This window comes from Mandrillus leucophaeus, unplaced genomic scaffold (genome assembly GCF_000951045.1).
Source record: "Mandrillus leucophaeus isolate KB7577 unplaced genomic scaffold, Mleu.le_1.0 Scaffold775, whole genome shotgun sequence".
In the NCBI taxonomy this organism is placed as follows: Eukaryota; Metazoa; Chordata; class Mammalia; order Primates; family Cercopithecidae; genus Mandrillus; species Mandrillus leucophaeus.
In genome coordinates, this window is record NW_012108419.1 from 62,871 (window position 1) to 77,650 (window position 14,780).

Consider the following 14,780-nt stretch of genomic DNA (forward strand, 5'->3'; position numbering starts at 1 on the left):
ACATTAGACTCTGCTGTCTTTTTTAAACCAAGAGTTGCCTGTTATGAATAATCTTCAAAACTACAAACATATAAACGCCTCCCAATGACTCAAAATTAAGGCAGTTGGTATTTACTTATATACACCACTACCAATGGCTGCCCTCTACTAGCAATATTCCTTTCTGGCTCCTCTTCTGCCAGTTCCTTCTGTCTACTACTTCTATGATTCAATACCTATATTGTCCTTATTCCCCATGAGCCAGTGCTGACAGAGAAGGCCCTTACTCTATGGCCCACCTTACCCAGACCTTCCTCACCAAAGCCCTCCAACCACCATTGTTAAAGCCCTTATGAACACAGTCACCTCAGGAGCTTCTAATCCCCACTGACAGAATCCAGCTCCTCCTATCAGAAACATGACAGGAGCTGCTTTGGCTCTAGAAGGGGTAAAAGAAAGTGTCTACTGTCACTGGAACCAGCATTTGGAGGTCTTTTATAAACCCTCTCTAGCTGGAATTCAGACTTCCTATCTCACCCAGAAACAACGAAATGAAGATTTAGGTTACCAGGTTAGCCCACAAAGTTTATTTAACTTACAAAACTCCTGCACTATAATATGCAGACCTTTGCTACTCAAAGCGTGCTCTTCAGATCAGCAGCACTGGCATCATTTGGGAACTTATTAGAAATGCACAGGTCCTACTCTAGACCTACTCAATCAGAAACCACATTTCAGCAAGATCCCCAGATGATTAATATGCATATTAAAGCCTGGCTTTAATAATCCTTTACAACGTTACTCCTGGCCAGGTGCAGGGTGGCTCATGCCTGTAAGTCCAGCACTTTGGGAGGCCGAGGCAAACAGATCACTTGTGGTCAGGAGTTCAAGACCAGCCTGGCCAACATGGTGAAACCCCATCTCTACAAAAAATACAAAAATTCACCAGGTGTGGTAGTGCACACCTGTAATCCCAGCTACTTGGGAGGCTGAGGCAGGAGAATCACTTGAATCCAGGAGGCGGAGGTTGCAGGGAGCTGAGATCATGCCACTGCACTCCAGCCTGAGCGACAGAGTGAGACTCCATCTCCAAAAAGCAAAACAGGCTGGGCACAGTGGCTCATGCCTGTAATCCCAGCACTTTGGGAGACTGAGGCAGGCAGATCATGAGGTCAGGAGTTCGAGACTAGCCTGACCAACATGGTGAAACCCCGTCTCTACTAAAAATACAAAAATTAGCCAGGTGTGGTGGCGTGTGCCTATAATCCCAACTACTCAGGAGGCTGAGGCAGGAGAATCACTTGAACCGGGGAGGCGAAGGTTGCAGTGAGCCAAGATCGTGCCATTGCTCTCCAGCTTGGGCAATAGAGCAAGACTCCGTCTCAAAACACACACACACACACACACACACACACACAACAAAACAAAACAAAACAAAACGAAAAAACCACCTCACTTCTATACAAAAATCCATTCTATGTCCTCAAAAATTAACTACTCATGATTTGAGGGCCAATACTCTTTTATGAGCCATTTTAAGAATAAAAATACTTTCAATTAACATGTGGTTATGTGGCAAACATTCAAGTAATATTAATTCTATACTTGATACTTAAAACTTCATCCTAACTTAATCTTAGCTTTCCTTCACATTTTATCTTTGTCCTATTTTCATTTATATAATTTTCCTTTTATGCTGTCTTGTCTTGTATGTACAACAGACTGATAAATAACCTGGACCTATTGTATTGAAGACATGCCAAAGCATAAGCCATCTAGCCTCAAAGCTTTCTAGGATCACTTCTGAAAAGAAGTTTCTTAAGAAGCCCAAGCTAAAGTTCCTATTTAAATTCCTGTATGTCCCTAATCAATCCTTAAATGGTACTCACAGAAGTCATGTCACTTGCACTTTCTTGTTTGTTCAACTCCCGGAATCCATCCCCTTGCTCTCCTCTGGGCTCAATAATACTATTCGTATGTGCCTTCATAGCTGAATTCTGCAATGTCAAATCAGCAATTCGTGCCATTATGTCCTTTCTTTGTATTAATGCCTCATTTGTTCTGAGCTGCTGTCCATCTCCCAGTACTGGGAGCTCTTCTGAGAATGTGGGGTTTCTTGACTGTTGAGTGTTGGAATGGGAATTGCAGAGGGGCTGTGAGAGATTAACAAAAGGAGCCTGAGTTTTGTTCTCCAAATCTTCTCCCATATGAGAGACTCTCCACCTCTGAGTGAAGAGACGATTCTCTTCACTTGAATTCTGAATATCTGTATCAACAGGTAAGGTCTTCTCTTCCCAATTTTGTTCCTTCTCAATTATTTCCACCGTTGGAGGAAGTCGTGGAGCAGGACGAGTTTGAACAGTCCTTCTCAATACTATAGATAAGAATTTAAAAATAACAAACATGTATTATTTTCCCATAGATTGACACTATACTCATCTCATTAGCCCACCATGGTAGCTAGAAAAGTATTTCAGTAGAAGTGTTTGGCCTCTGAACGCCTAAACTATTTTCAGCAGAGAACACACCAGCAATGTCACCCCTCGTAATCAAGTACAGAGACTTACCATGTTCCTTAAAGCATCTGTCAGTACCCTTGTGAAAAACCATCTGTCAAGTTCACATTGTAACACATATATTAATTCACATCTGGAAATCTTGGGGAATGAGGAAGCAGGTATAAGTACCCAATTTAAACCGCAGATAGCCAGGATAGGCCTCTCTGAGGAAGTAAAATTTTTAAATGATTACATTGATTACATATGTAATAGGAACTAGAGCAAAGGACATTACAGGCAGAAACAGCAACATATGGGAAGGCTCAAAAAACAGGAAAGAGCAAAGAAATGAGGCCAGCCTACCTGTAGGATAGCAACAAGGAGAGAACTGGAAAAGCAGGAGATTAGAGTGGTGTGCAGTGGCCATTTCTGGCAAGCCTTTCAGACCATGTTAAACTTTTGTAATTTAATCTAAGAGCAATGAAAACCTAGAGAACGTCTGGCAATGATTTGATTTAAATTTCTTAAATGCTGTGGATAATTGGAGGATAGCAGAAATGGAAGCAGAAAATCCAGGAAGCAATTGTAATAGTCTAGAAGAAAGATGATAGTAGCTTTGACTAAGGTGTATTGGCATTAGAGATGATGAGAACTAAATAAATTTGAGAAATATTTTGGCAAAGAACTGACAGCAATGAACTAGAAATTGGGAGTGAGAAAAACACATAGATCAAGAAGACACACATCTTGAGTGGATGGTGATAACATTTACTGAGATGCTGAAGGCAAGAGGACAGACTTAGGGGAAGGAGGGCTTATCAAGAACCTAAGGTGCCCTAGGATTCATCTGTGTATTCATCCAAGCAGATGGATACATGGGTTTAAAAATCAAGAGAGACATCTGGGCTAAGATATCAAACTGAAAGTCACTGACATTTAGAAGGTATGAGAAGCCATGAGAATGAGTGAGATTATCCAGAGAGAAGAGTAGGGGGAGAAAAAAACCAGTATCAAGATATGAGGAACTCAACATGTAGGGTCAGGTAAAGGAGGGAAAAGCCACCAAAGCAGACTAAAATGGAGCAGTCGGAAAGATAAGGAAAATATTACACCAACATGGCATCAAGGAAACAAAGTGGTTAATTGTACATAATACCACTGTCAGACCTGGAAACATAAGGACAGAAAAATGTACCCTGGACTTAGTAACAGGGAGGCCACTGGAGCCCTTAGCAAGAGTAGTTTAGATGGAATGCCCTAATTGAAAGAAGGGATGCTTCTAGTTCAAGACTACAGACTGAGCACACATTTATCTCACCTCTTTTCATTGACAGCAAGGACATATAAAAGGAAATAAACCCACAATCAGTAAAGAGAATAGTCTGGGAAGAGAATCATTAGCAAACAAGATATTTCAGCAAATCTCTGGAAGACTGGGAGTAGATGGAAAGCATGTGAAAGAGTACAACTGAGCAGAAACCATACTCCAGAATACATATACATTAGAAGGAAATGACAGGTGAAAGCCAGTATCTGGGGGTGGGGGGCACCCTGAAAAGGCTGCAGTCACAAAGCTGACAGGTACAGAGGAAGAAAGTGAGAAGTAGAACTGAAATCTGGGGAATTACTTGAAAATTTGTCTACTGCATACTTTTTCCAGTCAAGCTGCTGCACACCACTTCCCTGAACTGTCCTCCTAAGCAAAAAATCAAGGATGGAAACAGTAAATGTGAGCACCCCAAGTGAATGGCTGGATCCTAGTTACATATTCTAAAAGGAAACCCATAGTTAGTAAATCGTACCCATATACACAAAGCAACCACATAAGGGAAAGTCTACTGGGAAAATAGACCTAGACTTATCGACATCACAGAAAAGAAAATGTATGACAACCACCTACAATATTGAACTTATTCATTCTTAAATATAAATGAACAATAGGAAAAAACCAGCAGCACAAAAGAAAAAAGCCAAGACAGGGAAACTGAACAAATCAAGAAGAAAAGAAAATTCAGGTACAGAAGAAAATGAAAGAAAATTCATAGTAGAATTCTAACTAGTATCCTCAGAAAAGTTTCTGGAAGATACTGCATTCATAATAAGTATCAGTGAAAAAAGGACAATCAGACAAGTAAGGGCTCTTGCTTGGAAATTAAAAATACAATTGACAAAATTTTAAAAATCCAAAAGACAGGCTTGAATATAAAGTGAAAAAATCTTCCAGAATCTAAAAAGTAAGATATAAGGCCAAATACATAAGAAAATCCCAACGATCAACATAAATTTTCCCCCAAACTGAAGAAAGTCATATGTCTTCAGACTGAAAGGTCCAACTAGTGTCTCACAGTGCAAGAAGGTAAAAACCCATATTTAGGCATACCTTGTGCAACTTTAGGATAAAAACAAGAGATCGATCCTAAAAGCTTTCTCAGAAAAAAAAAAAGTAGGTCCAATATAAAGAAATAAAAGACATCTCATTATCAGACATCTCAACTGAACACTGAATACTAGAAACCAATGGAATAATGCCTTTAATTTCTCGGGAAAAAGAACTCTTGACCTAGAATTCTTTAGCCACATTATCAATCAAGTGTAAGAGAAAAATGAAAACATCTTCAGAATTTCAAGAACTCAAGAGTTTACCTTGCATATGCTTTTTCTGATTATTTCTTTCAGAAAATTGTGAAAGAAAACTAAATAATAAGAGGAAACAAGTGACCCAATCCAGGTGTGCAATGATACCAAGACCCAGGATGAGAACTATGCAGAAGGCCCAGCAAGCAATAAGCAATCAGCGAAGGCTGCAGCAAGTTTAAAGGGCTTTGAGAAGGTGTCTCTGGGATGAAAGCAGATTCCATGCCACAGACAGTATGACAAAAGGACTTGAAGATATGGTGAAAGCACATTATTCTTTTGTCAACAAAAGAGTAAAGGCAATTTGAAAGTCTACACAAAGCAAAAACTGTACAAGTCACAGTATAAATATATAGCAAAAAGAGTCTGAGCTCTCATAACATGAAATAAGAATTCACCTTGATTTTCATAAGAACTTTTTCCTTTGTTTGGCCCAAGCACTGGCAGTAACAATGGATTCGAAAAGAAAATGTAATGGTTATTTATTTGTTTTCACTTGTCAATATGTATATAGACAAGACACAGAAAACACAGTTGTTGCAATGGAAGAGAAGGTTAATGTAATCAAACTTAATAATGTGAAAGGGAAAGGATAATTAACTGAAGGTGGGAGGTAGAAAACAGAAGTAAAGCAGAAGGGAAGGGATGCTAGTATTTCATGTAGTGGAAGTCAAGAAATACTATCTAAAGTTAAAGAAGAAATAGAAAGTATTTAAAGTAACACAAAAGATTAAAAATAAAAACAAAACTATCCAGAGTAGAGAAGGGAGGTAGGTGTTAGGGTGAATTACACTCTCTTCTTTCATAGGGAGAGTCTATAATTATTATGTAAAGTTGGTATCTCAAGAAAAGAGATGCAAAAATATTTTATATTAATTACGGAGACAATTACCAAATAAACAAAAATCAAATTGGAATAAAAATGACTACCTTTAGGGGAATGTACTGTGAAAGTTGTCAGAATGAAAATGGAGTCATTTGGCTGGGCGTGGTGGCTTACTCCTATAATACCAGCACTTTGCAAGGCTGAGGTGGGCGGATCACCTGAGGTCAGGAGTTCGAGATCAGCCTGGCCAACATAGTGAAACTCAGTCTATACTAATAATACCAAAAAAAAAAAAAAAATTAGCCAGCCGTGATGGTGCGCAACTGTAATCCCAGCTACTCAGGAGGCTGAGGCAGGAGAATAGCTTGAATCCAGAAGGCAGAGGTTGAGGCAGGAGAATAGCTTGAACCCAGGAGGCAGAGGTTGCAGTAAGCTGAGATTGCACCACTGCACTCCAGCCTGGCGACAAGAGTGAAACTCTATCTCAAAAGAAAAAAAAATTGAGCAATTTGTGTCAGAGCACAAGTGACTTTATCAGAGTCACTTTATCAGACACAAGTGACTGATAAGTGGAGCCTCAAAGAGCCAGGAAGGAAGGGTTCTCATGCATGTATGACTGATAACAACTATTCAAGAGATTTCAAAAACCAGAACCTTGCACAAAGGCCTCCACAATCTTACACAAAAAATAATTCTGCGAGGACATCTGCCCAACAACCAACCTTAGATTGATGCCACCCTTGTTACTGATCCTTGTAGCCAAGGATAGTTGTCTCAAAACAACTTAGATAATCCTCCTCATTTCCCCTTTAAAAACTCTTGTCTTCCTTTACTTCCCTGAATATGCCCACCATATTCCCAGTGCAATGCTCAATCCCAAATAAATATCAGTTTCTTTTAGAGAGTCTCTCTCTGGGTTAAATTGACAGTACTTTTTTTAAAACCACATAGAAATATGAATTAGAATAAACACTTTAAAATAAGGAATGAATGGGAGATCAGAAAATGAAATGAAACTGCACACAAATACAAATACACACACACACACACACACACACACTACTCGTTCAAGAAGCATGGCTGTAAAGAAAAGGAAAAATAAATCAATAGCTAGAGGAAAATATTTATGACGGGAAATGCTACAGCAATATTGTCCAATACGGCAGCTTCTAGTCATATGTGGCTATTCAAAGTTAAGTTAATTAAAATTAAATAAAATTTAAAATTTTAATTTCTCAGTCACACAAGCCACATCAGGTGCTCACTAGCCCCATGCAGCCAGTGGCCACCATTCTGGATGGAGCAGATACAGAACATTTTCATCAACCCAGAAAATTCTATTAGACAAGGCTATCCTAAAAGAGAACTGAATGCTGATGAAGGGCCCTACGTATCACCCATTTTCATCTGCATATTCTGTTTAACTGAGTAATTCTTTATATGTGAGTATTCCAAACAATGCTTGAAAAATATAATAAAACATCACCAATTCAAATACCTATTCACAAGCATCTCTGTCTGCACATTATAAAACAAGTGGGCAGTTATTTCAAATGCAGACTTGCTGAAGATACTAACAAAATGTTGTCTATAGCAATTCTTGACAAACTTGCTTTAACAAGCATTTAGTTAAGTTTGTGATCAGAGTAAAAATATTTATTGTAACTGTTTCTTACAAATAATTTTAAGCTATTTTATGATCACCAATGAAAAATATTTACAACATCTAAGCAAAGATCATTAGACAAGCCTATTAACAACATGCAAACATTTGAACAACTAACTAATTTAAAGAATGAAAGTCTAGGCTGAACAGAAATCAGAACTGAAATCATATTTCCTGAATCTTGCCAGAGATAATAATACCTTCTAGCCCTCTGAAGAGGAAATACTGAATCATACACTGATAGAGCTGTAGGGAGCATTAAAGATAAAGAAATATCTTCTCATTTCATAGATGGAAAAACTTAGGTCTAGAAAAGGTAAACCATCTGAGCCTCATGCCTCACAGCTAGTCAAGAATAAATGGGCCAAAATGCCAGCACTTCTGACTCTCAGCCTGGCACTGTCACCACTGCACCACACTGATCTGACAAATGCTACATCTGCATTACAAATAACAAAACAGAATTTTTAATAGCAAGGATTTGTCATTTTATTTTACCCCTTGGGCTTCTTCATGTCCTTTATTGGAAACATACATCAAAGTGCAGAAAATTGCACAAAATTCGTATGTCCCAATAACAATTAACAGTTATTTTTCTGTTCCCCTATGTAAAAATATAAAAAAAATTTTAAAAGAAATAAAAATTCAGGCTAATCAGACCTGAATAATATTTTTCAAAAAACTTCAGAAGAGAGTTTAAGATACTGGTTCTTTTTTTGACCAAAGAACTCTTTGAAAATGAAGTAAAAACAATAGCTCCAGAAAAAATGTACATGGGGACAAATAAATCTAATTTTCCCAACAATGAAGTAGTTCATGGGACTTCTGAAGACCATTCATGAACCCTAAGTTAAGAATCTTTGAGCTAAGAATTAATAATACATTCTTAACCTGTTTACTCTACCTGTGAGATGCAAAAGTAACTCTAAAGCTATTTTTAATTGTCCATTAACTTTTATTATAAAATTCCCTCAACTGAGCTGAAAACTTTTGATGAGAAAGAGGTGAATATGATGACCAGATGTCACTTACACGACCCTTAAAGTCATAGTTCTCACCTTTCCTTAGTCTAACTTTCATTACTCTTTGGAGTATAATCTCCTGCTTCTAACTCTTTCATATGCTCATGGATCATTGGGATAAAAGGGATTCCCCTTATTCTGCATCTTAATGCTAAGGACTCTGATCTTTTGATCTGAGTTTAATACTTACAATGTTTAATAAAATAGACATGCAATAAAATTAATTAAATGTCACACATGACCACAGGTATCCTACACATAGCATGAAAAGTCTTCCTTCAGCTTAAAGGCTATGTGTGGTAATCAAATGTCTTTTTCAGTTCTGTTTTTCATGTAAAGGTAAACATAATACATTGTACAAACGGAACATAAAAAACAACTTTCATGTAACTTTAGAAGAAAACTTACCGTCCTGAAGAGGAGAGAATTTTAAGTTGCTCTTCTGCCTGGGTGGTGTTAACAACACAGCTGGCTCAAAAATATGTGCTGGAAAATTCTTGGCCAGAGTCATGTTATCTGGAGGGTCTGGCACCTGAGACAGTTTAACAGGCAACTCTTCCTGTGGGAATTCAACCACCTCTTCCTCTCTGAACATCAATGGCACTGAGACATTGGCATTTACAGCTGGACCCTCTGAAGAAGATGAAAGGATATTAGCACAATAGGAACAAAAAGAAACTATGGGCACATTTCAGGTATTTATTCTTTTTTCTTTTGGTTTTTTTTTGTTTGTTTTTTGTTTTTTGAGACAGAGTCTTGCTCTGTTGCCCAGGCTGTGGAGTGCAATGGTGCGATCCTGGCTCACTGCAAGCTCCGCCTCCCGGGTTCACGCCATTCTCCTGCCTCAGCCTCCCGAGTAGCTGGGACTACAGGTGCCTGCCACCACACCCGGCTAATTTTTTGTATTTTGTTTAGTAGAGACGGGGTTTCACCGTGTTAGCCACGATGGTCTCGATCTCCTGAGCTCATGACCCGCCCGCCTCGGCCTCCCAAAGTGTTGGGATTACAGGTGTGAACCACTGTGCCCGGCCCAGGTATTTATTCTTAAATGCATCTCAATAGAGTGCAAAATTCACATGAATCAACATGGTTCCTGGAGCCTTCACTTTCTAGGCTGTATCCTCCTCTGCCAATCATTCATGGGCAGGCTCCTGGTGAGTTAGTACTGAGAAGAAGTTACTATTTTTGAGAAAGTCATTGGGGCCTCAAAGCCATGAAAAGCGAGCCACTTAGGGACTCCTAAAAAATCCTACGTGGCACTCTAGAGTTTGTCTTTTTCTTTTTTTCTGTTTTTTCAGACTGGATCTCACTCTGTCACCCAGGCTGAAGTACAATGGAGCAATCTTGGCTCACTGCAGCCTCGACCTCCCAGGCTCCAGTGATCTTCCCGCCTCAGCCTCCCGAGTAGCTGGGACTATAGGCATGCACCACCACACCCAGCTAATTTTTTGTATTCATTGTAGAGACGGGGTTCACCATGTTGCCTAGGCTGGTAGAATTTTTCATTATTTGTTATGGATAGCTTTTTAATGGTCATAACAAGTAATAAAATGGCTAAAATGGGGCACACTAATGCACTGACCTCCATATACAAGGCTCATTACAAAACAAGGAACTTCACAGGTCATGCATTATCACAACATAGTCATATTCCATATTATTTTAAAAGAGTTACAAGAGCTGAGACTCAGGAAGATATTACATAAATCTTTGGTCTCACTAACATAAATCTTTCTGACTTTTTCCACAGGCAATAACAAGAATTAACAATAATTCTACAATATACTTCCTCCCAGCCCTTCTCACCTATAGGATAATCAAAAGTTTTCTCAGTAGTGAAGCTTAACTCAGATAACAGTAAAGCACTAACATATTCCTTTACTGAGATATTAATAGCAAGACTTGCCGGGTGTGGTGGCTCACGCTTGTAATCCCAACACTTTGGGAGACCGAGGCAGGCGGATCATGAAGTCAGGAGTTCGAGATCAGCCTGGCCAACATGGTGAAACCCCGTCTCTACTAAAAACACAAAAATTAGCTGGGCATGGTGGCACGCACCTATAATCCCAGCTACTCAGGAGGCTGAGGCAGGAGAATCGCTTGAAACTGGAAGGCGGAGGTTGCAGTGAGCTGAGATGGCGCCACTACACTCCAGCCCGGGTGACAAGAGTGGGGGAAAAAAAAAAAAAAAACAAAAAAATAGCAAGACTCTACCAGAAGACAGAGATCTGCCCTAGCCATTGAGTTTACCTCATGCAAGTTAAATTTTGGCCAGTCACTTCTTAGAATCCATCCTAAGAAAACGGTTTTAAATACATAAAACACTTTTCTTACAGATACTCATCAAAGTCTTACTTAAAAGTAAAACACATGAAAAAACAGAAATGTCCAATTCAGCCTATAGCACATGATAGCACATGAGATGAAGAAAGAATTTCAAAACAACACTACCACACATGAACAAAAGTTATGTATTCCTAAAATTCAGTATTTTTCTCTTTCCAAAATCATCTCTTCTGAATCTAGAGCACTGTGATTAAAAGTGCTAGCACTCTCATTGATCTAGGTGTCTGGTTCTGCTACTTTCTACCTGTGTGCCTTTGCTAAGTTACCAACCCTCTCTGAGTCTCAGTTTCCTCTAAGGATAACACTAATGGGGATAACAATAACACCTACCTCATCAGACTATTATGACATGAATTGAAATTATGCATGTAAGACTTAACAAGTATCTGGCATAGAGCAAGCATCCAATATTAGCTGGAAAAGTAGTGGCAATTGTAGTAGTAACAATACTGTACATGCATAAACAGTCAATAAGTCTATATAAGTTTAGAGATTTAAGGTTTGGTTTGTTATCTAAGGCCATTAAGTAACTGAATGACAGTCTGAGATAATAAGAACACACTCACCTGAACTGTCCATATTTCTTCTACCTGTGGCTCCCCTTTCTGATGCCTGAATTTCTTGTCTGTTATTTATCACAGGACAGTTCTTAATAGCATGTGTGAGTGATATAAGTTGCTCGTCTGTTGTGACCATGTACTGCTGAAGTCTTGCCTGGGGAGGAAAACATATGAAATAATATTATTAGCATATCAAACATCAAACGACCACCTAGAAAGCAAACCACACAAAGGATATGTGTGTATTTACGTATGTGTAATATCATCATTTTAAATACTTCAGGAATTTGAGACTTTCATTCAAATGAAAGAAATGCTATTTATAATTATAAATATTCTAATAGTTCCATGATAGGGGAATGGTTAAGTAAATCATGAAATGGTAATTAATAAATACCCTGCTATAACAATAAGAATGAACCTTTCCACAGGGCTTTCCATTTACAAAACCTCTTCAGGATGTTTCAACTGACTCTTAAGCTACCCCCAAGAGACACAGATACATGAGGTGGAGGAGACAATGAATATTACCCCGGCATTTAAACTGATAAACATGAACAGCACAAAATTCTGTATGTAATTAATACAAATATTAATTAAAACTTGATTTTTATATATGAGAATGAGACAGAACATTTTATATATGTATATAGATATTCTCATATTTGTCTATATGTGTGTGTGTATATATACATATTTTTAATATTACATAAAGGTTTTTTTTTTATTTAAAAGATCACCCACAAAATACCATACCCATAGATTTACTTTCTGGCACAGAGCTGAATGTGTTAAGCGTTTGGAATTCTATTCTTACATGTAAAAGTCAAACAGATTGCCCAGAAGGTTAGATGAATTTGTTTTGTTCTTTATATTTTCTACAGGGATGATATAAGTAGGTCATCTAAAAACATCAGGTTTGATCACTACCACATAATGCTCATCTTTGTTATGTATTAGTGTTACGCAAATGGTTCTTGGAAGTAGAGAAGATTGCAGGTAGAAGAAAGAAAAAGAGAGTTCTGTAAATTGCTGACACCCTGTAATAATGACAAAGAAAACCCAAGGATGGCAGCTAGTAACAAACTTCTATCTAATATATATCTCATGTATGCTTAGAGAGATACAGACATTTGATAAAAGTCAGGTGCAGGCAGACATCAGAAATATTATTAATAGTACTGCTCAATGAAGTATAGTAAACATTTTTATACCACCAGTCCAAATTTTTTCCCAAATTTCATACTCACATATCCAGTGGCCTACTCAACACTTCCATCTAGAATTCAAACAGACTTCTCAAACTTAAAACATATAAAGCCAAATTCCTCCTAAAGCCTTCTTTACCTTATAAATGGCAACTGCATCATTTTAATTATTCAGCCCAAAACTTTGGAATTATCCTTGATTCTTTTCCAATATCCTCTACTTGACTCCATATCCAATAAATTAGCAGACTGCATTGGTCAGCCTTCAAAATATATTCATAACTTGATCACTTTTCACACCCTCTCCCACTTCCACCCTAGAACAACTTGCCATGTCTCACCTGAACTATTCCAATAACTCCTCATGTAATATTCTGCTTTTGTGTTTGGCCACCTACTCTAGTCCCATACTGTTCCCAAACTGTATGCTGAGGCACCTCAGGGCACTAAAGTGAACTTACAGGGGCACCAAGGGAAAATTTAAATCTTCAAGGGAAATAGTGATGCTTGCCATCTATCAGACACTGGTGAACTATTAGCTCAGGACAGTTCACAGTTTCAATGTCAGATTGCATTACATTCCTTTTGATGATGTCAAATCTTCTCATGGCTGGGCTTTCAGCAGTTGCTAGGTTAAAAAGAAAAAAAAAAAAAAAACACAAGTTCTGGAGGAAAATCAGTGTGGAACAGGAAATAAGAATGATTGTGTCCCAACTGATTCCAAGCATTGAGAAGTGGTACAGTGCTCAAAAGGTATATATAACCCATTAGTAAATCATTGTAGTTACTTAAGAAAAAGTAATACTTTTCCTCAAACAGCCCCTCAGTTGTTAGGATATAGTTGTTTGGACTTAACAAGTAGAACTGTTTTTGGCCTAGGGGTGTTATAAGACACTAAGGGCACTGCAACCCAAGAAAGGGCACTAATCTCTGATCTAGTTTCAACATAGCCCAGAGTGATCTTCTTAAACCCAAGACAAATCACATCTCTTCTCTTTAGTGGTTTCCCATCTCACTTAGCATAAAAGCCCATGTCTTTAATCAGCATGCAAGGCCCTATGTGATTGGGCTTACCTGATCTTATCTCCTACCTCTCTCTTCCCCATACTCTACTCTTGCCACACTGATCTCCTTGATGACTCTAAGTTCACCAGTCACACTCCCACCGTAAGACCTTCGCACTTGCTTTTTCTTTGCCCAGACTGCTCTTCTCTCAACTACCCACGTGCTCACTCCTCACCTCTTCCAGGTCTTGGCTCAAATGTCACTTCCTCAGACAGGAATGGCCCATCTCATTTGTAACTGCATCCTACCCCATCCTGTGCATTTCCTATGCCTTTACGTGCTTTATTTTTCTTCGAAGTACATATCACCATCTAACTTACTATACTTCAACTTTCTGTTTTTAGGATTTATTTAGAATGTAAGCTCCATGAGGATAAAGTTTTCTATATTTTGTTCACTATTCTATTTCCTGTACCTAGAACAGTACCAGGCCCACAGCGGGTATTCAACAAAGATTTGTTAAGTAAATCAGTACATTTTAAAACTGCACATCTTCCCAGGATAATTAAAAACATATGTTCTGCAAAAATATGTATATGAATGTTCATAGCAGCATTATTCATAGCAGACAAAACGTAAAAATAAACCAAATGTTCATTAACTAATGAAGAGATAAATAAAATATGGTATATCCATACAATGGAATATTATTGGGCAATACAAAGGAATGAAGTACTGATACATGCTAAACATAAATTAACCTTAAACATTATGCTAAGTGAAAGAAGAGCACATATTACATTATTCAATTTCTATGTAATATCTATATTAGGCAAATTCACAAAAAGAGAGACTGAAGAATGACTTCTAAAGGGTACAGGATTTCTCTCTGGAGTGAGGAAAATATTCTGGATTTAGATAATGGTGCTGGCATACAACTTCAAATATACTAAAAACACTGAATGGTACATTTTAAAAGGGTGGACTTAATGGTATGTGAACTATATTATCAAATTTGTATGTGGTTTGGGTTTTT

The 14,780-nt window shown here is 38.0% G+C and overlaps 1 protein-coding gene across 2 annotated transcripts in view; it reads right to left on the reverse strand.

Moving 5' to 3' along the window:
• SPICE1 (spindle and centriole associated protein 1) overlaps nt 1-14,780 on the reverse strand; it is a 70,614-nt gene that overhangs the window by 8,904 nt on the left and 46,930 nt on the right. For both annotated transcript variants that reach the window (XM_011966797.1, XM_011966798.1), the window contains exons 12-14: nt 11,538-11,685; nt 9,034-9,258; nt 1,869-2,353 (exon numbers count right to left, since the gene is read on the reverse strand). In XM_011966797.1, coding sequence (XP_011822187.1) covers nt 1,869-2,353; nt 9,034-9,258; nt 11,538-11,685 — 858 coding nt within the window. The remainder of the gene's footprint in view (nt 1-1,868; nt 2,354-9,033; nt 9,259-11,537; nt 11,686-14,780) is intronic.